At 38.2% G+C, this 24,434-nt stretch overlaps 3 protein-coding genes across 4 annotated transcripts; all 3 read left to right on the forward strand.

The window, feature by feature from the left end:
- The first annotated feature begins 5,598 nt into the window (after positions 1 to 5,598).
- Positions 5,599 to 8,497, forward strand: LOC119500171 (tubulin alpha chain-like). The gene is made up of 4 exons (XM_037789755.1): positions 5,599 to 5,729; positions 5,984 to 6,206; positions 6,648 to 6,796; positions 6,900 to 8,497. The coding sequence occupies exons 1-4, from the start codon at positions 5,727 to 5,729 to the stop codon at positions 7,872 to 7,874; spliced, it is 1,350 nt and encodes a 449-aa protein (XP_037645683.1). The 5' UTR covers positions 5,599 to 5,726; the 3' UTR covers positions 7,875 to 8,497.
- An 853-nt stretch (positions 8,498 to 9,350) lies between these two features.
- On the forward strand, positions 9,351 to 12,857 carry LOC119500170 (tubulin alpha chain-like). The gene is made up of 4 exons (XM_037789754.1): positions 9,351 to 9,483; positions 11,067 to 11,289; positions 11,467 to 11,615; positions 11,741 to 12,857. Exons 1-4 carry the CDS (start codon positions 9,481 to 9,483, stop codon positions 12,716 to 12,718), a joined length of 1,353 nt encoding a protein of 450 aa, XP_037645682.1. The 5' UTR covers positions 9,351 to 9,480; the 3' UTR covers positions 12,719 to 12,857.
- Positions 12,858 to 14,643: 1,786 nt separating this feature from the next.
- Positions 14,644 to 24,125, forward strand: dnajb2 (DnaJ heat shock protein family (Hsp40) member B2). 2 transcript variants are annotated; one of them, XM_037789801.1, is made up of 11 exons: positions 14,649 to 14,963; positions 16,741 to 16,838; positions 17,366 to 17,475; positions 17,745 to 17,789; positions 18,013 to 18,135; positions 18,452 to 18,526; positions 19,068 to 19,200; positions 19,772 to 19,842; positions 19,996 to 20,268; positions 23,572 to 23,643; positions 23,793 to 24,125. In XM_037789801.1, exons 2-10 carry the CDS (start codon positions 16,774 to 16,776, stop codon positions 23,598 to 23,600), a joined length of 924 nt encoding a protein of 307 aa, XP_037645729.1. In that variant the 5' UTR covers positions 14,649 to 14,963; positions 16,741 to 16,773; the 3' UTR covers positions 23,601 to 23,643; positions 23,793 to 24,125. The 2 variants fall into 2 exon arrangements, with proteins under 2 accessions (XP_037645728.1, XP_037645729.1); XM_037789800.1 differs by lacking the exons at positions 23,572 to 23,643; positions 23,793 to 24,125 and having other exon boundaries at positions 14,644 to 14,963; positions 19,996 to 22,715.
- Positions 24,126 to 24,434: the final 309 nt, after the last annotated feature.

Here is a 24,434-nt window from a genome sequence, read left to right on the forward strand (position 1 = left end):
CTTTTTCAGACATTTTTTTTTTTTTTTTACTTTTTCAGGCATTGTTTAGACTTTTGTTTTCCAACATTTTTCAAACTTTTTTTTCAGACTTTTTTTCAGACAACTTTCAAACTTTTTTTCAGACTTTTTTTTCAAACATTTTTCAGACTTTTCTTGGGAAATTTTTCAGACATTGTTTTTTTTTTTTACCTTTTTCAGTTATTGTTTAGACCTTTGTTTTCCAACATTTTTCAAACTTTTTTTTTCAAACTTTTTTTTTCAGACATTTTTCCAGTCTTTTTTTTCATCTTTTTCAGACATTTTTCAGACTTTTTTTTACGGACATTTTTTTTTTTTTTTACCTTTTTCAGTTATTGTTTAGACCTTTGTTTTCCAACATTTTTCAAACTTTTTTTTTCAAACTTTTTTTTTCAAACTTTTTTTTTCAAACTTTTTTTTTCAGTCTTTTTTCCAGTCTTTTTTTTCATCTTTTTCAGACATTTTTCAGACTTTTTTTTACGGACATTTTTTCAGACATTTTTTTTTTTTTTTTTACCTTTTTCAGTTATTGTTTAGACCTTTGTTTTCCAACATTTTTCAAACTTTTTTTTTCAAACTTTTTTTTTCAGACATTTTTCCAGTCTTTTTTTTCACCTTTTTCAGACATTTTTCAGACTTTTTTTTACGGACATTTTTTTGTTTTTACCTTTTTCAGTTATTGTTTAGACCTTTGTTTTCCAACATTTTTCAAACTTTTTTTTTCAAACTTTTTTTTTCAGACATTTTTCCAGTTTTTTTTTTCACCTTTTTCAGACATTTTTCAGACTTTTTTTTACGGACATTTTTTCAGACATTTATTTATTTTTTTTTTACCTTTTTCAGTTATTGTTTAGACCTTTGTTTTCCAACGTTTTTCAAACTTTTTTTTTCAGACATTTTTCCAGTTTTTTTTTCCACCATTTTCAGACATTTTTCAGACTTTTTTTTTCGGACATTTTTTCAGACATTTTTTTTTTTTTTTTTACCTTTTTCAGTTATTGTTTAGACCTTTGTTTTCCAACATTTTTCAAACTTTTTTTTTCAAATTTTTTTTTTCAAACTTTTTTTTTCCAGACATTTTTCCAGTCTTTTTTTTTCACCTTTTTCAGACATTTTTCAGACTTTTTTTCCCAGCATTTTTCAAACTTTATTTTCCAGACTTTTTTTTCAAACATTTTTTAGACTTTTCTTGGGACATTTTTCAGACATTTTTTTTTTTTATACCTTTTTCAGACATTTTTTTTACGGACATTTTTTTTTTTTTTTTTTTACCTTTTACCTTTTTTACCTTTTTCAGTTATTGTTTAGACCTTTGTTTTCCAACATTTTTCAAACTTTTTTTTTCAGACATTTTTCCAGTTTTTTTTTCACCTTTTTCAGACTTTTTTTTACGGACATTTTTTTTTTTACCTTTTTTAGTTATTGTTTAGACCTTTGTTTTCCAACATTTTTCAAACTTTTTTTTTTCAGACATTTTTCCAGTTTTTTTTTTCACCATTTTCAGACATTTTTCAGACTTTTTTTTCGGACATTTTTTCAAACATTTTTTTTTTTTTTTACCTTTTTCAGTTATTGTTTAGACCTTTGTTTTCCAACATTTTTCAAACTTTTTTTTTCAAACTTTTTTTTTCAAACTTTTGTTTTTCAGACATTTTCCAGTCTTTTTTTTTCACCTTTTTCAGACATTTTTCAGACTTTTTTTCCCAGCATTTTTCAAACTTTATTTTCCAGATTTTTTTTATTGTTTTTACCTTTTTTAGACTTTTGTTTTCCAACATTTTTCAAACTTTTTTTTTCAGACTTTTTTTTCAAACATTTTTCAGACTTTTCTTGGGACATTTTTCAGACATTTCTTTTTTTTATACCTTTTTCAGACATTTTTTTTTTTATTTTTTTCAGACATTGTTTAGACTTTTGTTTTCCAACATTTTTCAAACTTTTTTTTTCAGACTTTTTTTCAGACAACTTTCAAACTTTTTTTCAGACTTTTTTTTCAAACATTTTTCAGTCTTTTTTTCCCAGCATTTTTCAAACTTTTTTTTTCAGAATTTTTTATTTTTTTTTTACCTTTCTTAGACTTTTGTTTTCCAACATTTTTCAAACTTTTTTTTCAGACTTTTTTTTCAAACTTTTTTCAGACTTTTCTTGGGACATTTTTCAGACATTATTTTTTTTTTTTACCTTTTTCAGACATTGGTTTTTTTTTGGTTTTTTTAACTTTTTTCAGACATTGTTTAGAATTTTGTTTTCCAACTTTTTTCCAACTTTTTTTTTCAGACTTTTGCTGGGTGTACAGTTTGATGGTTCACGGGACAAAGGATTTCCTGGGTCTGTCTGTGGAGCACTTGGAGAGCAGCAGCCTGCCGCTAAACGAGCTCCTCTGTTTGGTGATGACGGTGATGGTTATTAGTCCCACAGTTGGTAAATTTGCAGCAAAGGGGATAGTGCAAAAAAACAAGAAGCATCGGTAAAAAACAAAAAGCAAGATACAACACAACCTAACCATTTGTGTAGCACCACCACCAGCCAGAAATCTGCCTTCCACAGATCAGAGTGTCAAATTTGGATCAAAAAAGTGAATCTGTTTATTGTGGAGACTGTTCAAGACTGTTTTGATGACCCTTTGACCTTTCTCCTGTTGCCACCCTAAGGCCAAAATCTCCCCTTGAATATGTGTCAAAAACTGTGATTAAAGCACAGTGTGCTGGAGAAGAGTTGTGCGACATGTTTTAGTTTTCATGGACTTGCAGTTGAAGCTCACACTGGTCTGACCCTCGCTTCACAAAATATTGAGGCCATGAGTCCCCCTATTAAAATTTTGGGAGTGTTAGAAAAATGGCCTGCTTTTTAAAATGACAATTCATAGTATTTTTTTTTTTTATCATTTTATTATTATTATTATTTCATAATCTCCAGATACACTGCTCTGCTTATTTATTTATTCATTTAACTGGTCAATTACATTGCCTCATACATTATTTAATTCATATGCAGCAGTAAGTCTCAGAGTTTCCTTACGTGATGATGGGCTTAATGCTCTTTAAAGTCATCTCCACACTATCAATAATAAAGTGTGTGTAGGGAAACACGGAACCACAATTTATTCTTTTTGCATTAATCATTCATGCCAGTATGCATCCATTTTATTTTCCAATATGTTAGGTAATCACATTTTAATTGCCTTGCTGTAATTTCAAAACCCCAGGAAATCCAATCCCGCCCATCCCATATTTTCAAACTGCCCTTCTTGCCACTTGTATGTGTTGTATGTGTAGGCTATGTAAGGGTCACGCCTACAGTCAGTTATCTTGAGGGTGGGACGAACGTCCTGCAAACCGATCTACTATAACAGCAGCCCTCCTCAGACTGCCATTTTTACTGGATCTGCTGTCACTGCAACCATTTGAAAGCTAGAGGTCGTAGTTGCTTCACCATGAGTCACTCAATGAGTAAAAAGTGTAGCAGACAGTCCATGTGACATCTTAAAATAGAAGTCTTTTTTTTTTCCACCACTACAGCGGGTCCTGCAAAGTGGTTTTGTATTTATGACAATCTTCTGCTTTCTGTGTAAATTGGCATTGTACGATTCTAATTTCTAATGCTCAATAAAATTGCATTTATAAAAAGAAATTAAACATATTTATTCATCATGACCTCAAAAAATGTGCAAATTATCTCTTCATTTCACATTTTTGTCCTGCTCTGGGCCACTTTCATTCTTGCCAGCACCGGCGTTATTATGACCTATTAGTGAAAAGGTTTAATTGTGGGGCGTTGCTTGAAACTCAAACAAAGAAAGTGGGACATACTGTAGCTTTATGATTCCGGGAACACCTATTAGGGCAAAGAAAGAGGACAACAGAGAGGTGCAAGCTTTACCGGTCATTTTTAACAATACTTCAGCTGACAGAACATGACCTAGGGATTTGGTAGAAAAGTCTTCATGGTTGTTATATTTTGTGTTGTACGGTATTAAAAAATAATCATATAATAATTAGAATCATCTCGGTCTTCTCTGAAAGGTAATAAAACCAGGTGCATGTGTTAAGCAACAAAGTGTTTTAATTTGACAAAACATTTCCATTTACACCAGAGTGCTACTTGAGCTTTGTGTTAATGTGAAACTGAGATCAATTATTTTATTTGTTACAGATGAGTCTCATAGCCTCAAGAGGGGAAACTGACTGACTTATAATGAGTAGTGGTCACTCACAAATATGTTCACAACCAGCAGACTTTTGACTGACAACCATTGCTTTTTTTCGATGAAAATAACTCTCATGTCGTGACAGCGAGGAGGAAGTCTGCATGACGTTTGTGAACAAAGAAAGCCACAAATTGCCAAAGTGGTGTATCTCAAAAGAGTAGATTATACTGAGTCAACATTCCGATAATACAGTGGATGCCCGCTGGAATTGAAAGTTGTTTGACTTGTTTTAGATAAAAGAGCAGAGCGTTCTGCCTTTGAATCATGGCATTGTATCACCAAATTAGGTTATTCCAGCCAACTGAAACATGCAGTTATGCTGCACTGCTGGCCAACTGAAACTCATGTTGAGTAGACGTGTGAACATGTGAGCTAAACAACCTATTGGGTACAAATATAGTATGTAGCATGGTGGACTTAAATAACCATGATTTTGTCCTTTTTTCTTCTTATTTATGCACTGTTTCTGTGGTTGACTTTTATGTTGCGTATAGTGAAACAAATCTGGCAGGCAGTTGCTGTTTACTCCACTCAGTCAGCTGACGCTTTATGAGGCAGTTCTCATGTATTCAGTTTCACTGCTCTCCCAAGAGACAGCAGAACTAGGGAAGGAGGAGCAGGTTTCATATATATTGTTTTGCTTCGTAAAGACTGACAGGTCATTACAACTAAAGACTGTGGGAAACTGGTATGTTTGACAAAGAAGGTATTTTCTTTTGATAAAAATGTACATTTTAGCTCGTTAAAGGTACCGCTGAGATTCAGGAAAGACGTTACATGCTTGGAGGTAGATGCATTTTAACAAAAATTACGTCTCATCTTCTATTTTTTGCATGTATTGTATGCGAGTTTCGACACAGATTTTCAGAATAAAAAGAACAATAATGCATCTACTTGAAGTTTAGTGTAATTTTTGCTAATTCTGTGTTCAAATTCATGTATTTAACCATCAAATTCAAGTTTCCACATATTAATACATAAAGGTCACATAACATAACAATTTAAACATGCATTGAAAAAGTCAATACATAACTGTATTGTTTCCACTATACCTCAATCCCAAATTTTCAAAATGACATAGGGTACACCGTTATTTGACAGTGATGATTCTTTCTGACACTGTTGCATCAATGTTATACAAAAAAAAGCAACAGTCATAAGCTACATCATAAAGTCATATATTAGAAAGTGCCAGGTGGAACTACATTAGGTTACCATTCCCTCATCTGAGCTTCTGCTTTCTGAAATATGAGGTGCACATCTACACACCAGCACTCACAGACTCACACAATGAACAGGGTGGTAACCTCCTTTTGCATTGTGTGTATGCCTGTCAAGCGGATGATCTTATCCTGGTCTCATCAGTAGCTTCTCTGATTACAGCTCAGATCAAATCACTGCTCACCTTAAGCTGCAGGTATAAAAAAGCTGACTAGCACAGCTGGCTCCAGCACTACATCTTCTTACCGATACCTTGGACATTGGAGAAGAGACATAAACTATGGTAAGGTGTGGTTTACTAGTGTGAAACTTACTGCAAGTACTTATTAACAATTGTGGGATGTACTGTATATTTGTTCAATAATTTTGTGTGAGATATGAAAGTGTATTTTTTTTTAATCTGCATCAGCCCATGACAGAGAGTAGAATGTGATTTCTGGAATTTAAGCAGTTAAATAAAATTCTGTGTAGCAGAAATGTGGAAAGTAAACAGTTTTTTGTGTTTAGTAATTGAACAGTGTTGCTCGCTCTCTGCAGCGTGAATGTATCTCTGTTCATGTGGGCCAAGCTGGGGCTCAGATTGGCAATGCATGTTGGGAGCTGTACTGTCTGGAACATGGGATCCAGCCCGACGGACATGCGCCCAGTGGCAAGACTAATGGAGGAGGAGATGACTCCTTCAACACCTTCTTCAGCGAGACAGGGGCGGGAAAGCATGTTCCTAGAGCCATCTATGTCGACCTGGAACCCACTGTCATAGGTCAGTGCCTGTTATGATATATTACATCATATATTTATGTTGTTTCATTTTTAACATAACTATATTAGAGAATGAACATTGGGTTGAGGCTTGTTGCATTTTTCATCTGCGTAAATTTGCAATTCCTTACATTAAAAACAATTTAATGTAACAACATTTATAAAATGTGCAACAGAAGGAAGACCACTGCAACATCACATTCAGTTCTTTACAATAAATACATACATGTTAACATTTTGACAGGAAATAAAACACGAGGATAGCATACAGTAATTATGATTTTCATTGTACAAAAAAATAAACATTTATGCAGATGATACTCTTTATTACTAGAACAAAGTTTTCTTTTGCCAAATGTTTAATGTCAAGCTCTTGATTGTGATTCAACTTTAGAGTCACTCAATCAATAAATCTGTTTGTCTATCATTTGTCTATCTCCAGATGAGGTGCGTACAGGAACCTACCGGCAGCTATTCCACCCTGAGCAGCTGATTACAGGAAAGGAAGATGCTGCCAACAACTACGCCCGTGGACACTACACCATCGGCAAAGAGATCATTGACCTTGTTCTGGACAGGACTCGTAAACTGGTGAGACAATCTGAGAGTGCTGAGGCTGCATGTTTCTAGAATATTAAACTTGTTTTTTGTCAGACTAAATGATTTGTGAATTACTTTTTACATTCTATTACAGGCGGATCAGTGCACTGGGCTGCAGGGATTTCTAATCTTCCACTCCTTTGGTGGAGGCACTGGCTCAGGTTTCACCTCCCTCCTGATGGAGAGACTCTCTGTTGATTATGGTAAAAAGTCTAAGCTTGAGTTTGCCATCTACCCGGCCCCCCAGGTCTCCACCGCAGTGGTGGAGCCTTACAACTCCATCCTGACCACCCACACCACCCTGGAGCACTCCGACTGTGCCTTCATGGTGGACAACGAGGCCATCTACGACATCTGCCGCAGGAACCTTGATATTGACAGGCCGACTTACACCAACCTGAACAGGCTCATCAGCCAGATCGTGTCTTCAATCACAGCCTCACTTCGCTTTGACGGAGCCCTGAATGTTGACCTGACAGAGTTCCAGACCAACTTGGTGCCTTACCCTCGTATCCACTTCCCTCTGGCCACCTATGCTCCAGTCATCTCTGCAGAGAAAGCCTACCATGAGCAGCTGTCAGTTGCTGACATCACCAACACCTGCTTCGAGCCAGCCAATCAGATGGTGAAGTGTGACCCTCGTCACGGTAAATACATGGCCTGCTGTCTGCTGTATCGTGGCGACGTGGTGCCCAAAGACGTCAACTCTGCCATTGCCGCCATCAAGACCAAACGCTCCATCCAGTTTGTGGACTGGTGCCCCACAGGCTTCAAGGTGGGCATCAACTATCAGCCTCCAACGGTGGTTCCTGGAGGAGATCTGGCCAAGGTGCAGAGGGCTGTGTGCATGCTGAGCAACACCACAGCCATCGCTGAGGCCTGGGCCCGTCTCGACCACAAGTTTGACCTCATGTACGCCAAGAGAGCCTTCGTCCACTGGTATGTTGGGGAGGGCATGGAGGAGGGAGAGTTCTCAGAGGCCAGAGAAGACATGGCCGCCCTGGAGAAGGATTATGAAGAGGTTGGCACTGACAACGCAGAGGAGGAGGATGAAGGAGAGGAATACTGACTTTCCTGAGGCCTGTATTTAAACCAAAGTAAATTGATATTTAATCCTGGTTTTAAAATGGGACATTTACTGTAGTTTGTTGTAGTGAAGAAAAATGTGGGTCAAATGTATAAATAAACCAACAACTTGGTTAAGAAAAATAACACATTTGAAAGATCCTTATTATTAACATTATCTTTGTCTTTAGACATATTATATTTTGGGCCTTTAAAGATCTTTTCTTTCCGCCGTATCAGATTCAGAAACTTAGACCAAACCCTTTCTTTTGTGCACCTCCCCCCCACTATCCTCTCTCATGTGGAATGTAAGTTATGAAAGGGCTCCTATGTCGGTTTCTATATGCCATTCAGCTGTGACTGTGTGAGAGCGGGAGGGAGAGAAAATAAATGACTCACTCGCTTGCTGGTGTTGTTTGTGTAGCACGCACTCAGACAGCGGCCTGCAGCAACAATAGGATCCCAGTTATGTGTGAATCACAGCTCTGTGATACCAGGAGGGCTGTCGAAAAGTTGTACCAAGGACAAGCAGAAAACTTTGCTTCCAATGTGTGTGCCATTGTGCCAATGTGATGTTTTTTTTTGTGTATTCTGAATTAGCTGAATAAACTGAATCACTGCGTGTCATTTGTGTCATCTCACATTACTGCTCAACATTTACTTTTCCTATCATTAAAGCATGTTTTTTGCATTTAATTATTATAGTGGACCTATTATGCTTTTGTTCTTTTCCCTTTCCTTTAGTGTGTTATATAGTTTTTTATGCATGTAAAAGGTCTGCAAAGTTACAAAGCCCAAAGTCCACGCCAAAAAGGGAGTTACTCTCCTCAACAGAAACACTCCTGGACTGGCTGAAACGCCTTGCTTGAAGTCCGGCCTTTTCTTCCGTAACGTGGTGATGTCACCAAGTAATACACTTGCTTAATACCTGCCTAGCGGCTAGTTTGGCACGCCCTCAAACAAAGCTAGTTAGAGCGGAGTCTGGAGAGTTTGGTTCAGCTGCCCAATTACAGCAAACCAAAAATGGCAGTATGCACCTGAAAATGAGCACAATAGGTCCTCTTTAAGAACAAAGAACTTCATAGACTTTACATTTGTTCCAGTTTGTGTGGTTATTAATTCAACGATTTAATGCAGACAAAGGGTGCATGTGTGTGTTGGTGGGTGTGTGGGTACAGATGCATGCATAAAATAATCATAATTTACTGTATTATATATTGAGAAATCTTCAGGGGTGAACATTGTGCATGCTATGGGTAAATTCCCCAACGTAACAATTCATTTAAGCGTTGTATGTAATTAAACTCTCTCACACACAACATAAGAAAATAGGGGCAAAGTGCTCATGAAGAAGATGAAAGTGTCTAATCTCAAACTGACAGACAAAGCTGATAACTGTAAGGGCGGATAACACGACATTAAGGACTTCCCTCTTCTTCTTTTTTTTTAAACTGCTGCTCCCTACCGCGAGCTCCCTCTGCAGCTGCTTGCCGTAGTTTCCTGCCTGCCCCCTCCACATCCTTGCCTATATAAGTCCTGACTCTCCCTCTCCTCCTCACTTCTGCCTTGTATCTGAATCCTCAACGTCAGTCGAAGGACCAGCAGACATAATGGTGAGTAACAGCTTGGCTGATGATGACGTAGCCTTGATATTTCCACTCTCCTCTCTCTCTTCCCTGCAGCCTCCCTTTATCTCTGTTTCTCAGCATTAGATGGATTAAACAGCTGGGCCTCTTTAATGCTCATGAGGCCTCTACTGTGGAGTTTAAGGTTACTGATACAAAAGCAGCTATATCCTATTAAGAGACTGTAATTTTGAGCTGAATTTATGTAATGAAACTTTTTAGGGCATGTCTGGTGAGAATTCAGGGAGAGGAATGCCATGTGATAGTTACATATGGCTACAATAGGCCTAAACCCCATGAGTCATGTCTGCACTCAATGTAGGTCAGATGACAGGTACTTTATGAGTTTGCGTTGTCATGTTTTGTTTGATGTATACTACAGCTAGTCATAAAGCAGGAAACATAAAGGAGAAAGAAATACTTGAGTCTTATGTGTTTATCGAGGATTTAAAGTCATCTTGACTATAAGAAGGAGTGATCAGGGTAATCGTGGCAGTGAGGGGGATGGATAGAAAGAACAGAGAAAAGAGGAGTGGTCTGGCCTAGGCAGTATGAGTTACTTGGAAGCCATTTTGCAGCTGTTAGGAGTTTTTGGTTGGAGAGAGATGTGGAGAGAGGGAGAGAGAGAGGGAGACATCCCTGACTGTTACATAGCACTACGCAGCTGGACAGGATGGGGGAGGAGAGAGACAGAAACGGGGAGGGGACGAGGAAAGGGAGGAGATACATGATGGGGAAATGGGAGAAGGCATGGTCTTCCTGTCTGCCACATATGACCTTAGTTTCCACTTTGTAGTGGGAAAACTCCATAAAATGGGTTCTTAGGGCTTTTAAAACTCGATTTCATTTACATTTCCTGCCCACGTTTGCTGGATTTTCCCAAAACAACTAAAGAGTGCAGACTCTGAACAATCTAATAGCTGCTTTCGTTTAAATGTTGGCTCGCTCACATGCACTTTGAGCAGCTGAAAGCTTCAACGTTTTGCTCTGGCACACAGTACTCAACAGTCAACATTTCTTTGCCAACTAAGCTGTTTCCTCTCCGAACTGAGTTCCGAGTGCAGACATCATACCAAAGATTCAAGTTCAACGAAAGACCATACACGCCATAGAGCAGTAATGAAATACAACACATGTTCTTTTGCCCTTTTTTATATCAAATGTGAGGTATGAAACCACTCAACTGAATGTACTCGTGAGCTGAGTGACACATACTGTAAAAATCCCCAATTATTTGTAAGCAGTTAGCGTTGAATCAGGAAATAGTTAAAGGAACAGTGTGTAGCATTTAGGGGAATCTCTTGGCAGAAATGGAATATAATATTCATAAGTATGTTTTCTTTAGCTTGTTTTCGTGACCTTAGAATGAGCCATTTACAGTATATCTACATACGGAGCAGATCCTCTTCACGGAGCCAGTCGTCATGTTTCTACAGTAACCCTGTTTCAGTTGGTTGCAATCTGCAACCTCACCGCTAAATGCCGCCAAATCCTACACACTGCACCTTTAAAGCTAATGCAGTAATACATGCATTCTCCTTTAACCAATCTCTCTCCCTTCTTGTATTCAGCGTGAGTGTATTTCAATGCACGTCGGCCAAGCCGGAGCCCAGATGGGCAATGCATGCTGGGAGCTGTACTGTCTGGAACATGGGATCCAGCCCAACGGACAGATGCCCAGTGACAAAACTATTGGAGGAGGAGATGACTCATTCAACACCTTCTTCAGCGAGACAGGGGCAGGAAAGCATGTTCCCAGAGCCATCTTTGTCGACCTGGAACCCACTGTCATCGGTCAGTAATGTGTAAATAGTGTGTAAATAAACATGAACGTACATATTCACTTGACTTCACTACTCCTAATTTATAAAAGATAAGGTATACTGTATGCTGATGATACTGTATACTATGTTTAAAACATTCATACCCCGTGGACGTTGGCTCTTACCCTTGTTTTTTTTCCTTTCATAGATGAGGTGCGTACAGGAATGTACCGGCAGCTGTTCCACCCTGAGCAGCTGATTACAGGAAAGGAAGATGCTGCCAACAACTACGCCCGAGGACACTACACCATTGGCAAGGAGATCATTGACCTGGTTCTGGACAGGACTCGTAAACTGGTGAGAGTTCAGTTAGCTTGCTGGACAGCTTTAGCATTTTGGTGACTTTTCATGTGACTTCATACCTTCTGATATCTTGCAACTAAAGTGGGATTTCAAGTAATCAAGGCATATTTTCTTTTCAGGCTGATCAGTGCACTGGGCTGCAGGGATTTCTAATCTTCCACTCCTTTGGTGGAGGCACCGGCTCAGGTTTCACCTCCCTGCTTATGGAGAGACTCTCTGTTGATTACGGAAAGAAATCAAAACTTGAATTTGCCGTCTACCCAGCCCCCCAAGTCTCCACAGCCGTAGTGGAGCCTTACAACTCCATCCTGACCACCCACACCACCCTGGAGCACTCCGACTGTGCCTTCATGGTGGACAACGAGGCCATCTACGACATCTGCCGCAGGAACCTTGACATTGACAGGCCGACTTACACCAACCTCAACAGGCTCATTGGCCAGATTGTGTCTTCAATCACAGCCTCACTTCGCTTTGACGGAGCCCTGAATGTTGACCTGACAGAGTTCCAGACCAACTTAGTGCCTTACCCTCGTATCCACTTCCCTCTGGCCACTTATGCTCCAGTCATCTCTGCAGAGAAAGCCTACCACGAGCAGCTGTCAGTTGCTGACATTACCAATGCTTGCTTTGAGCCAGCCAATCAGATGGTGAAGTGTGATCCTCGTCACGGTAAATACATGGCCTGCTGTCTGCTGTATCGTGGCGACGTGGTGCCCAAAGACGTCAACTCCGCCATTGCTGCCATCAAAACCAAACGCACCATCCAGTTCGTGGACTGGTGCCCGACAGGCTTCAAGGTGGGCATCAACTATCAGCCTCCAACGGCGGTTCCTGGAGGAGATCTGGCCAAGGTGCAGAGGGCTGTGTGCATGCTGAGCAACACCACAGCCATCGCTGAGGCCTGGGCCCGTCTCGACCATAAGTTTGACCTCATGTACGCCAAGAGAGCCTTCGTCCACTGGTATGTTGGGGAGGGCATGGAGGAGGGAGAATTCTCAGAGGCCAGAGAAGACATGGCTGCCCTGGAGAAGGACTATGAAGAGGTTGGCACTGACAGCATGGGAGAGGAGGATGAAGAGGGAGAGGAGTATTGAAGGGCCAAACATCATCAGGGCTTTACTACATATTCCAAAAGGGATCATCAATGTGACACATTCCCAGCAACACTCTGATAACCTGTGGTGGTGATCAATATCAGTATTATCAATAAAATTTTCTCATGAGCCTTTTAAATGATGAATTGTGATCATTCCTGAACTTGTCCATTGCTTGGCACACCTTGCTAGCCTAAAACCTTTTATACTGAGTCATCTAGAGTGATCTCAGACTATTAACTGGTAACATATCAATAGCACTGTGGTGACAATTACAAGGATTACTGTCTATAAAAGGTACATAGACAAAATACTTGGGCAAAACAAAATCATTGTGCCCGAAGGAATATTTTCGTCAGAGTAAACATGGATAAAACAATCTACACTATACATTTCGTTGTATATATTTTCTATTAATAGAGTGGATTTTTCCAGCAGTGTTTTGCTGGATTTCAGAGTGACTGTTTACATGCAGCTCCCATTCGTTTACAAAAGAAAATTCCAGTAGCTCTACCTTTGCCAATTTCCTGCCTTTTGATTTGTCACAAAGTATACAATGGGCTGGGCCGGCCTTGTACATGCAGTTGCTTCCCTCAACCACCAGATGGGAGCAATGTGACCAGCTAATAAAGTTGAGTGAGTTAGTTTAGTCATCCTTGGGCTGTATATAAATAGGTTTAGTCATTTAGACATGACTAACCAGTCCATGAACTCATCATGTGATCCTGATAAGTCACACTTTGAACTAAAAGTCTACTTTGTGGTTGGCTACACTTCTCTGGTCTGCTAAATGTAATATATTCTGTTCCTATATATGGGTGCACTTATCTGTAGTTATAGTCAGCACTGAAGAATCTAGTTCCTTTACCTAAATAAAAGTATTACAGTAGTATCACAGTGTAAAAATACCCCATTAGAATTAAAAGTTATGTTATTAAAATCTTAAGAACAGAACTATAGACTGATTTCACAGAAACATTTTGACATGTAGTTGCAGGGTAAACAGAAGCGTAATTGATCAAATTAATTATGGTCCCGTTGTATTTAGTGTCACAGCCATTCCAGTGAGCCAGCATGCACAATACCCGGGCCTTGACCCACCTAAATGGAACAGGGCCATAATAATAATAATAATAATAATAATAAGAATAAGAATAAGAATAAGAATACGAATACGAATACGAATACGAATACGAATAAGAATAAGAATACGAATAAGAATAATAAGAATTATTATTATATTATTTATTACACCTGTGTTTACTGTGCAATTACATTTCAAAATGGCTGCTGTGAAAAAGTTTTTTCTGCCAAGACTTTTGTTTTTGAGGTATGAAAGTAATTGAAATTTCATGGATATTAAATTGTATAATAATAATAATAATAATAATAAAAATAAAAATAAAAACAATTATTATTATTATTATTATTAATAATATTATTATTATTATTATTATTATTATTATTATTATTATATCATTTATTACACCTGTGTTTACTGTGCAATTACATTTCAAAATGGCTGCTGTGAAAAAAAGTTTTTTCTGCCAAGACTTTTTTTTTTGAGGTATGAAAGTAATTGATTTTTCAATGGATATTTAATTGTTTTAACTATATCTATATTCATTGTGGTCCTTGTATTGTTACAATTGTCCCCCCATATGCTGTTACAATCGCTCATGCATGGGGGCAGATGTAACATATAGTGTTTCAATCAATATTTTGACTGTAACATTGCTTGTAAAAACATCCTGTTAGAACACAAATTAAAGTTACCTACATAAAAAAATTGTATCCAAATAAAGTTTTTTGATTAATGACATCATACCTTAAGAATGTGTACAGTTGCCCCCCGGTCTCCCCTATTTATCTGTCAACATGACGTAATCATCATCGGTTTCCGTGACTACCATTAGAAGCTGCTGGTGTTATCATTGGTGAAGCCACATTAAGCTGCACGGAGCAACAGGCGGTGGTTGAGACAGACAGACAGACAGACAGACAGACAGGGCGGGTCTCCGGTCACCGGTTTCTACCGATCATCATCACTCGCATGTTCCAGACTCGTCTCTCCCAGCTGATCGTGACGTATAGCTCGGCTGTCCGCTTGTTTACCTGCTGAGGAGGAGGACCGGTAGTAGTAGACGGTATAACGGTAAACACTGTGTCGGTAGAATAAAGTGTTTGTGTCGGTGGCGACGGAGAGAGAGAGAGACCGAGAGGAGGAGGCTGCTGTAGACTCACGGTAGGTCCACATAGCTTCAGCTAGTCGTCACAAGTTGTGGCTATACCACCACACAATACACCATGTAGGCTAAACCTCCTGCAGTTTATCAGCCTTCAACTTTACCATCATTGTGTCAATACCAAACACTGTTAATGCTACCCTTTATTTCTGCTGTAGTGAGTCTATACAGGCAGCTCCCTGTGCCTCAGTAAGTTAGTGTCTGTAGGCCTGCTGTCATGTCAGCAGCAGTTGTTGTCAGATGCCTGACTGCTAGAAATAACATAGTAATAATAATACTCGTGTGAGCGCATGGCTGTTCCCGAGAGAGGCATAGTTAAGTTAAGTTTAGTTATTTTACATCAGTTTGGAAGTCCCCCTGCTGCTGCTGCTGCTGCTGCCCTAAAACTGTTCAAGTCCATTCATGAGATAGGCATGGTGGGTTTGCATGCTGACTCTTGACAGTGTAGCTATAATGGAACTATACTGAGGTCTTGTCATTTCATGGGCACACTTTCAAGTATTAATGATAAAATGATTACATTTTTTTTTTTTTTTTTTTATTTTAAGGTTAAAAGAAAAACATTTTCTGCATAATATATATATATCTATATATGCATCCAGCTAATTTAGCCTGTGCAGAACATAAAAGAAGTCCTCCTTAATTTATTTAGTGTGTAACATTAGAAGAAACATGTCAGTGAGTCAATGAAATTAACACACTTTCAAGTATTAATGATAAATAAAAAATGCAATTTTATTTTAAGATTAAAAGAAAAACATTTTCTGCATAAATAATATATATATATATATATTTATATATATATATATGTGAAATTAACTGATCTCTGTGTATATATACCATTGTCATTGATCTATTCAATTCAATTCTATGTTTATATATTATATACATTATATGCTGGAAAATGCAATTTTATTTTAAGGTTAAAAGAAAAACATTTTCTGCATAAATAATATATATATGCATCCAGCTAATTTAGCCTGTGCAGAACATAAAAGAAGTCCCTCCTTAATTTATTTAGTGTGTAACATTAGAAGAAACATGTCAGTGATTCAATGAAATTAACTGGTCTCTATGTATATATAGATAGATAGATAGATTATAACTTTATTGATCCCGAGGGAAATTCAAGTTTCTAGCAACACAGTTCCATAGTTCAAAACATGTTAGTAAAAATGCAGTAAAAAAGTTATTAGTGCAAAGTAAAAAGTACAAAAAGATATACCAGATATAAAAATACAAGGAGATGAAGAAAACTGTTAAAACTGTATATAGTGCAGGGTAACAGCTGTGATACACGACTATTAAAAAAGTGAATATAGTGCAGAAGAGACTGTTAATTAATATAGTGCAGGGTAACTCCATGGTATATAGTACCATTGTCAAATTAACTAGTAGCTTATAGTTTTCTATAGTGAGGGAGATGTCAAACAAGTCCTGAGAAAAAGGTCTAAACAGGCAAAATTGAATGATCTACTTACAAAAAAAGGTCATTACATGTTTTCATAATCTGTATTTGTTAACACTTGGTGTACAGAATGATAAACGGCTATGTTTACATTACACATAGCCTTCTTTAGCCATCCCTTAGACTGCCCCTGTTGCATATGACCTCTTGTCTGCAAATTAAATAAATAATGAGCATAGAGCTGTTTCTTTTCCTTTTTTGGAGTTTAGGAAATACCACAGATACCAAGAATTTGATAAAAAGGGGGGATGTGTGTGTCCAATCAGAGTAGAGTATATTCTGTATTAAAAAGAAAACTTTCCTTTCAGGGGGCGGTGTGGTGAGGAGTGACAGGAGGCAACATGGTGGATTACTACAACGTCTTGGGAGTGTCCAAAACAGCCTCTCAGGAGGACATCAAGAAGGCGTGAGTACCTCTCAAGCGTTAGGACTCACTTTACACAACTCATAAACAAGAATAAAACACCTTTACTTGAATATAAAATACAGTTAATGAGAATATATTTGGAGTTTATCTTCTTACTGTAACACCGCCAGGTTATATAAGCCTTGAACAATTTGAGTTGGCCTCAAAATTAGCAGTTTCTTAGTTTTATGTGTCTGGATTTTTATGAACATCAGTTCAGAGCACATTTTAATTAGATTTCAAACAAAAGTATTCTGAACATGTGGGATAAAATGTCAAAACACCAAAAATATCTCGGTATACATTGTAACTAAACCCATAATTAGAGGGTTGAGAACCACTGGTATGAAAAACACAGACTCCTCAAAAACATGGAATGGCCTCAGTGGTCTGGTGTCTTATTTCTCTGAGGCTCTCCACAGTGCATTGTTTGTTGTTATAGAGGAGACCATAGTACTACTTGTACATGTCTTTATCTCTATATATTTACTTGCATGCACGAGTCAATGTTTTTGTTGTGAGTTCAGGTATAGGAAACTGGCGCTGAAATGGCATCCAGACAAAAATCCAGACAACAAAGAGGAAGCAGAGAAAAAGTTCAAAGAACTGTCTGAGGCCTATGAAGTCCTGTCTGACAGTAAGTCAGGGCACTGTGGATCTTTATATATATTTATATATATGTGTGTGTTGTGGGTTGATCTGTAGTGATGCTGTGAGTCATGAATCTCTGTGTGATGATGTCAGGCTCTTCAGGGAGGAACTTCATTCATAGAGCCCATAAATCAGTTTCTAACATAGTAGTTCTATTTGTAATGTGTGTGTTGGGTGTTTGTATGAGAAAAAGAGAAAGAGACATCTATGGGTTTTTATTCCATCATTAAATTGTACTCTGTTCCTCTACTACAGAGAGTAAACGTGATGCACATGACAGCTATGAAACGCGACCCACAGGTAAACAATGACATATTATTGCCTCCATTACCTTTCCTTCTTCCCTCCTCACTCGCTTTGCTGTTGCCTCTCTCCTCATTCCCTTCCTTACGTTTCCTGCACCCTCCATTTTATTCACTTTCCCCCATTCTGGCCCCCTAATATGTCTTGTATTTCCTCCATCTACTCTTTCTCCCACTTGGTTGCTCCTCGTCCACCTGACCCCGACGACTTCATTTTCCAGGTTTCTCCAGCAGCTCAAACAACTTTTCGACTGATAGCCCAGGATTCAGCTACACATTCCGCAACCCAGATGAGGTGTTCAGAGAGTTTTTTAGCGGCCAGGATCCCTTCGCTAACTTCTTCGGTAAGTCATACACAATATTCATGTGGGGTTATATCAGCAATTTTTATGATTTTTGTTATGAGTTACTACTTTTTGATGGATCCCCTCTGGACACCTGTACATGACTTTGGGAGTCTGCTTATCATACTTTGGGAAAACCTCCTTTATGTATTACTTCACCTGTGGAGCAAAAAATACACATAAGATACCATTGCTTAACTGAAGTCTAACTCCTTAGTTAGTTAATATAAAAAAACCTAATGTAATATTACACCTTACCTAACAGTAAAGTGTTTACGTAATTATAAGTGTCTCTCTTTCTCTTTCTCTCATCCAGATGACTTCCCATCCTTTGGAGGCTCATCCTCTCACTTCGGCCCCAATCGCTTCTTTTCTTTTCCTTCAGCCGGAGGTAAACAGTTTCATGCTAAAAGTCGCATGGCGACTACAGTTACTTGTACTGTATCTGTTGAATTAGACATGGCATATCGTATTGTGGCCATAATGTCGAAAGCACTGCCGCTGAACAACTGCTGAAATGCAGTAGGAGGGAACTGTGTTTTTATATTTGTCAACATGTAAACCTTCTTTTTGTTCAAGAGATAGAAGGCTACCAGACTTTAAAACTCTCTGTAACATGGGAAACGGTGTCATCAGTTAAAATTGACACCTCAAACATACAGTCAGTTACACACAAACAATTACAGTCAAAAGTTTTACGTGTTTATAAATTAATGCAAAATGTACATTGAAATCCATGTAATCATAGCACAGATACTTATGCTCCAAACTACACTACCATGTTTGTAGACAAAATGTTTTTCTCATTATTTTTTCCTTATTTTCTCATATCTGGACACCTCGTTGTGCATTTCTATACACGCAATGATACATCAAAATTAATCAGTCTCTCTTTTTTTCTCTTCTCTTCCTGATCATCTGTCCTCCTTCAGTTGATTTTTCCTCCTTCTCCTCTTCCATGGGAGGTCTGGATGGGATGGACAGCATGGGCGGAGGGATGGGCAACTTCAAATCAGTTTCTACCTCCACTCGCATCATAAATGGCAAACGCACCACCACCAAGAAGTACGTAATAAAGTTACCCAACCTGGGAAATATGAGGGTTTTTTTTTTTTATATTTTATGACTTTTTTATCCCAACAAGGATTAAAAAAAGACATGAAAGTGAAATATTTTAGAAAATTATTTGAAATTTGTCACAATTAAGTACAGATTAATTTTCCTAAACTTTCAAAATTCTCTTAATGTAACAAACGTCACTGAAACTAGGTTGAAACTGTAGTTTCTGATTTGGAAAGTATTCAAACATTTCTAGTTTTTTGTATCTTGCCTATGATGTGATGGCATTTTGTATGCAAATGTTATATAACTGAAGATTTAAAACAAGTTCGGCAAACTATTTAATTGTCCTTCCCGTTATGTTTTGAATTTTATTTGAATGCAACTGGATATTTGAGTAATTTTGCTTCTGTTTTGTTTAATATAATAACTACAAAATATTACTGTGGAGCCATCATTGTAGCCCTAATAAGTTAGTATACAAGTCTGCATTTATGTTTGATTAGAAAAAGTACCAAACACAGTGACACACACACATATACTTTTACTTTTATCTATGTATTTGTCTTACTTACAGGATAAAGGAGAACGGGCAGGAAAGAACAGAGATTGAGGAGGATGGGGTGTTAAAGAGCATTCTAATTAATGGTAAGACCAAAGACTCAGAATGATGTCACAAATAAATGTAGGTCTTGTAACATTTTCTATCCCTTCACTTTCTTCAGGCTAGTGCATATGCTACTCCATGTTGCTTGTGCACATGCACACCTGTGTTGTTATTGTTGCGTGTGTTGTCCCCAGGTGTGGCGGATGAAATGGCCCTCGCGATGGAGCTGAGCCGACGAGAGGGACATCCTCAGAAGCCACAAATCCCAAACAGATCACCCACCGATTCCGACAGATCTCACTCTTCATCCACACAGCGGTCATTCAGCGCCGCCCCCTTCTACAACTACGGGGTTGCGAGCGACAGCAACGATGACGAAGACGACGAAGACCTGCAGATGGCTTTGGCATGCAGCCTGTCAGAAATGGACGCCCAGCAGAGAGCAGCTGTTACCGACATCATATCAGGTGCTGTGAGTTTGGGCAAAGCCATGAATGACAAAACCGGTGGCCTTAAAGGAGACAAGGTTTTTAAGACTACACTTAATGTGACTGTTAATAAAAATGTTGTCGAAGAGGAGAGACATGAAGAGCAGCAGTTTAAAATGGGCTCAGGGTCTGGAGGTGGGTGGGAAACGGGGGGGAAGGGAACCAGGGAAGCAGATTTCTCTCCTGAGTCATCCACCACCACCAGCACCAGCACCAACACCACCACTACACCACAAAGCCAGAGCAGTGGAGAGCAGTTTGAACCTGCCACGAAAAGTAGTGATGGCAGTTCGAAAAAGAAAAAGAAGTGTGGGTGTGTTGTGTGCTAATGCAGTGCGTGTGTGTGCATTTGGGATGCCTTATTTTTTTATAATTACCTCAGTGTTCTGCCTACAGCCAAGCTCTAATGTTATGTGATGGCCAGACTCTTAATCTGAGGCAGTGCCTCAACTGGTCACACGGCTTTAATGCAGCCTTAACACCTCTAAAAGAGAGAGTGAGTCAACTTTGACACCGTGCCAATCCAGACGTTTCCATATAATTTGCCAATACAGCTAAAAGATCAGCAATATGTAAATTTGCCAATTATTTACGCAGACTGAAAAGAGTGGGATTATGAGGGATTTAGATGTAGCCAAATTGGTAGGGATTGAAATCCCAGTAAAAGGCAGAGTATTGTGTTTTTGTCTGTGTGCCTCAGTTGAGACCGCGCCAGAGAACTTTCTCATGCGGAGTCTCTGGCAAAGGAAATGAGTCAGAACTGTGTCACATGCCCAGTCTGAAACAATAGATCAAAATCTAAAGCTTAGTTTGTTTAAAAAAAAAAAATGACCTGTTGATACTAATTTCTAGAATACATAAAAGCAAAAAGTAGTTGAAGCACAAACACACATTTTGCAAGAATACATTGTAAATACACACCAGCTTCCCAGTCAGAATTACTAACAAACCGGTAGCCCAGCTTCTACACTATTGCAAGGTTGCAATAGTAAAGAGTGAATGTATCATTGAATGCAAGTACAATACAATACACTTTTACTAAAATATCATGACCATTGTTTTGGTGACCAATTTGGCGATGGCTGGAGATTAGGGACATTTAAGTATTGGACGTGAGGTAACCAGAATTAGGGACAGTGAGCCAGGGAATTCCACCAAAAGAAAGGACATTGTTTCTCCTCAAATGTTGTATTTCAGACACACTGGATGAAACATGTCTGGCTGGTAGCAGGGCAAACAGAACTGTTCCTCCTCCCCTCCCAGTTATAGGAGCACTGATTGAGCTCACCTTTGCTTTGTTGTCTCTGAACAGCACAGGTGGCTCCTCTCAGAGCTCATCAGGATGATGGCAGACGTGAAACAGTTTCTAAAAAACATTTGGTCAGATTGTAGATTGGGGGTGGAGAGGCAAAGCACAGTGTACAATGTGTACAGCATTATGACTGATTGTATAAATAATCATTATATAGATCTTTCATATTTTGATCCCTTTGGTGCCTTTGCATGTTTTAGCTACTTTGCTATGTGTTAAAAAAAGAATGTATTTAAAGCAAAGCCAATGTCAAAGCTGTACATTAGCGATTGGGAATGAGAGAAGTTGAATTCAGCTGCATTGGGAACGCTAGGTTTGATTTCCCTTGGGCTGGTTTGAACTGTCAGAGCAAGGGAGGTGCTGTCGCTGCGTTTTCCATCTTCAACATCTGTTGATTAAGCACCACCTGAAGCAAAACACTCACCCCCACCTGCTTTAGTTTAGCTGCTTAGTGAGCAACATTACACACACTGTTGACTGCTGAAATAACATTGCATTAATAGTTAAAATAAGTGTTAATACTCTGTCTGATTATCAGGCCAACTCAATGTGTCACACACACACACACTCTCGCTCATAGTGGAATACTAATATAACAGTTTTAAATGTGATTGTTGCTGTATCTGTGAAATAATGCTGAAAGTAACAGAAAGTACTGTTGGTGCCAAAACACAAAGGTGTTAAAAGTAATTCCTAGTGCCATTAATAATGTTAAAACATATATATTTTTTACTACTGTTCAAAGACACACCTGTCTCAATAAGTACCTTATTACAGGCAGTCCCTGCTCTGCTTCTACGCTGCTCATAGAGCACAGGTTGTCGTATATTTTTCATGCTTGATTTATTTTGCATTGCACGAGTTTTGCTTTCTAAAGGATAACTATCAAAAATCAAACAGCTGTTAGAACACGTCATCAGTTACGAAAAAAAAAAAAAAATCAAGTAATTGTTGTTGTCTCTGAGTTGTTTATCATTTCTCCTCTCCAAACTGCGTGTGGAGAGGGATTGAGAAGGAGGCCTGTATTATTTGTACTACATTGAACTGACTTGTTATTTTTATTTTCAGATTGTTAAAAGGGAAATAACAAATAAAGATTGAGCCGAAGAGGATATATGGGATATTTGATTTTTTTTTTCCAGAATATAGCAGTAATAGTTCTGCTTTATCCACTAATTGTCACTGATTTCATGCTATACTAGTACTACCATTACTAATACTACAACTTAATACTACAACTAACAACGATACAGGAAATGAACTGCAGTGCTGCTTCCCCCTTCATTTATTCTGAATTATTCTTCATGGGTCTCTAAAACAAATGTAGATATGAATGAAATGAGTGCATATACTGTAATTCAATTTTAAAAAACAATAATTGAACTTGATCAGTATGCTTACAATTGATTCCACTCAGTATGTTGTCCAAACCAATGTGTCCCCATTTACTTAGATACTGACAATTTACCTCAAACGCTGTACATTGATCATTACAAGTCTTCCTGTTTGTCTCATCTCTCCGCTCACCCATGATGACCTAAACCTTATTTAGTGCAAGAGATTTTCACCTGTTTATCAGTGCAAACTAAGTTGTTTTAAGAATTAATTAATAACTCAAAATCTTCTTTTTCTGTTTTCCAGTCATTTTCTCATCAAAACCTGTCAAAACAAAAACTGCCATGTAGATGTCCACACAGAGCTATCCTGCACAAGTCATCACAAATTTGAAAGAATATTATTTTATCGTATTTTCTTCTGCTTAAATTTAACAATATGCTGGTATCACCTTTTAATGCCTGTCTTGCATGTCATGTTATGAGCTTTTATTGGCTGTGAATAGATCTCTCTGGGAATATCAGAGAAATAAAACATTATTTTTTTTATTCGTAATGCGACAAACGCACTTTATTGTACCACATTATTGGGACTTATGTTATTGTTTGTCTCACACTTCCTGCTTCCTGTTTCAGAGTCAGACTTCGAGGCCTTCACAAGCTAACCTGATTGTCTCTCGCTGTGCTGCGCCCTCACGCTGCCCTGAGGTAAAGACCAGTGTGAACCTGAAGCACCTTCAACGTTACCCCATCAGCCCCGTGTAGATGATGGTCCCATCATATTTAAATCAGGTGATGCCTACAGTATTTGCATTACTGATAAAGTGTAACATGTCCTTGTACATCTATTCCCACAGGTCAAAGGTCAATTCCCCATGATGCACTTGTCTCTCTGCCCACCATGGCTCCTACCTGCAGAACGACACTTAATAAAAAGATACAAATGTGTGTTTTTCCATGTATGAGTGTGAGTGAGTGTACATAGCTCATTGTGGAGTGAAAGACTGGAAAGTTTATATTTTGAAACCTATTATCTCTGCATTAACCGTAGAGCTTTAAGTAGCAATGTTTCAGCTGAACTTTAATTTGAAGTATGCCTGCAAGTGGAAACTGATGGATAACACAAATAGAAAAATGTTCCAAAACATATAAAGCAGAGAAAATAAAGCATGTCCTGCTGACTACTCTGTTATCAGTCCATGGTAGTTTATCTTTATCAGGGTTAATGTCAAAGAATTGAAGATTTTTCCATTATCTGTAACCGCTTATCCTGTTCATTCAGGGTATATTATTGTAATGTACCCTGAATAGGATAAGCAGTTACAGATAATGGATGGATTATTGTAATACACTGCTGTTCCTCCCTTGTACAGCAGGGAGCGCTGTCGGTAAAATTCTGAAAGTGCAAATCATTGATGCACTTTTGAATAATACATGCATTTCAAATCAATTGATAAAATACATGACATAGAAGAACTTGTTTTAAATGTGCCATTTAC

Source organism: Sebastes umbrosus, chromosome 13, assembly GCF_015220745.1.
Source record: "Sebastes umbrosus isolate fSebUmb1 chromosome 13, fSebUmb1.pri, whole genome shotgun sequence".
Lineage (NCBI taxonomy): Eukaryota > Metazoa > Chordata > Actinopteri > Perciformes > Sebastidae > Sebastes > Sebastes umbrosus.

Bases quoted from the DNA above. Each gene is read 5' to 3' on its own strand.
- LOC119500171 (XM_037789755.1), top strand. The intron at 6,207-6,647 runs GTCAGTGCCTGT...GTCTATCTCCAG, and splicing joins CCTGGAACCCACTGTCATAG to ATGAGGTGCGTACAGGAACC. The intron at 6,797-6,899 runs GTGAGACAATCT...ATTCTATTACAG, and splicing joins TGGACAGGACTCGTAAACTG to GCGGATCAGTGCACTGGGCT.
- LOC119500170 (XM_037789754.1), top strand. The intron at 11,290-11,466 runs GTCAGTAATGTG...TTCCTTTCATAG, and splicing joins CCTGGAACCCACTGTCATCG to ATGAGGTGCGTACAGGAATG. The intron at 11,616-11,740 runs GTGAGAGTTCAG...TTTTCTTTTCAG, and splicing joins TGGACAGGACTCGTAAACTG to GCTGATCAGTGCACTGGGCT.
- dnajb2 (XM_037789800.1), top strand. From the start codon at position 16,774: ATGGTGGATTACTACAACGTCTTGGGAGTGTCCAAAACAGCCTCTCAG. The intron at 16,839-17,365 runs GTGAGTACCTCT...TTGTGAGTTCAG, and splicing joins CAGGAGGACATCAAGAAGGC to GTATAGGAAACTGGCGCTGA. The intron at 17,476-17,744 runs GTAAGTCAGGGC...CCTCTACTACAG, and splicing joins CTATGAAGTCCTGTCTGACA to AGAGTAAACGTGATGCACAT.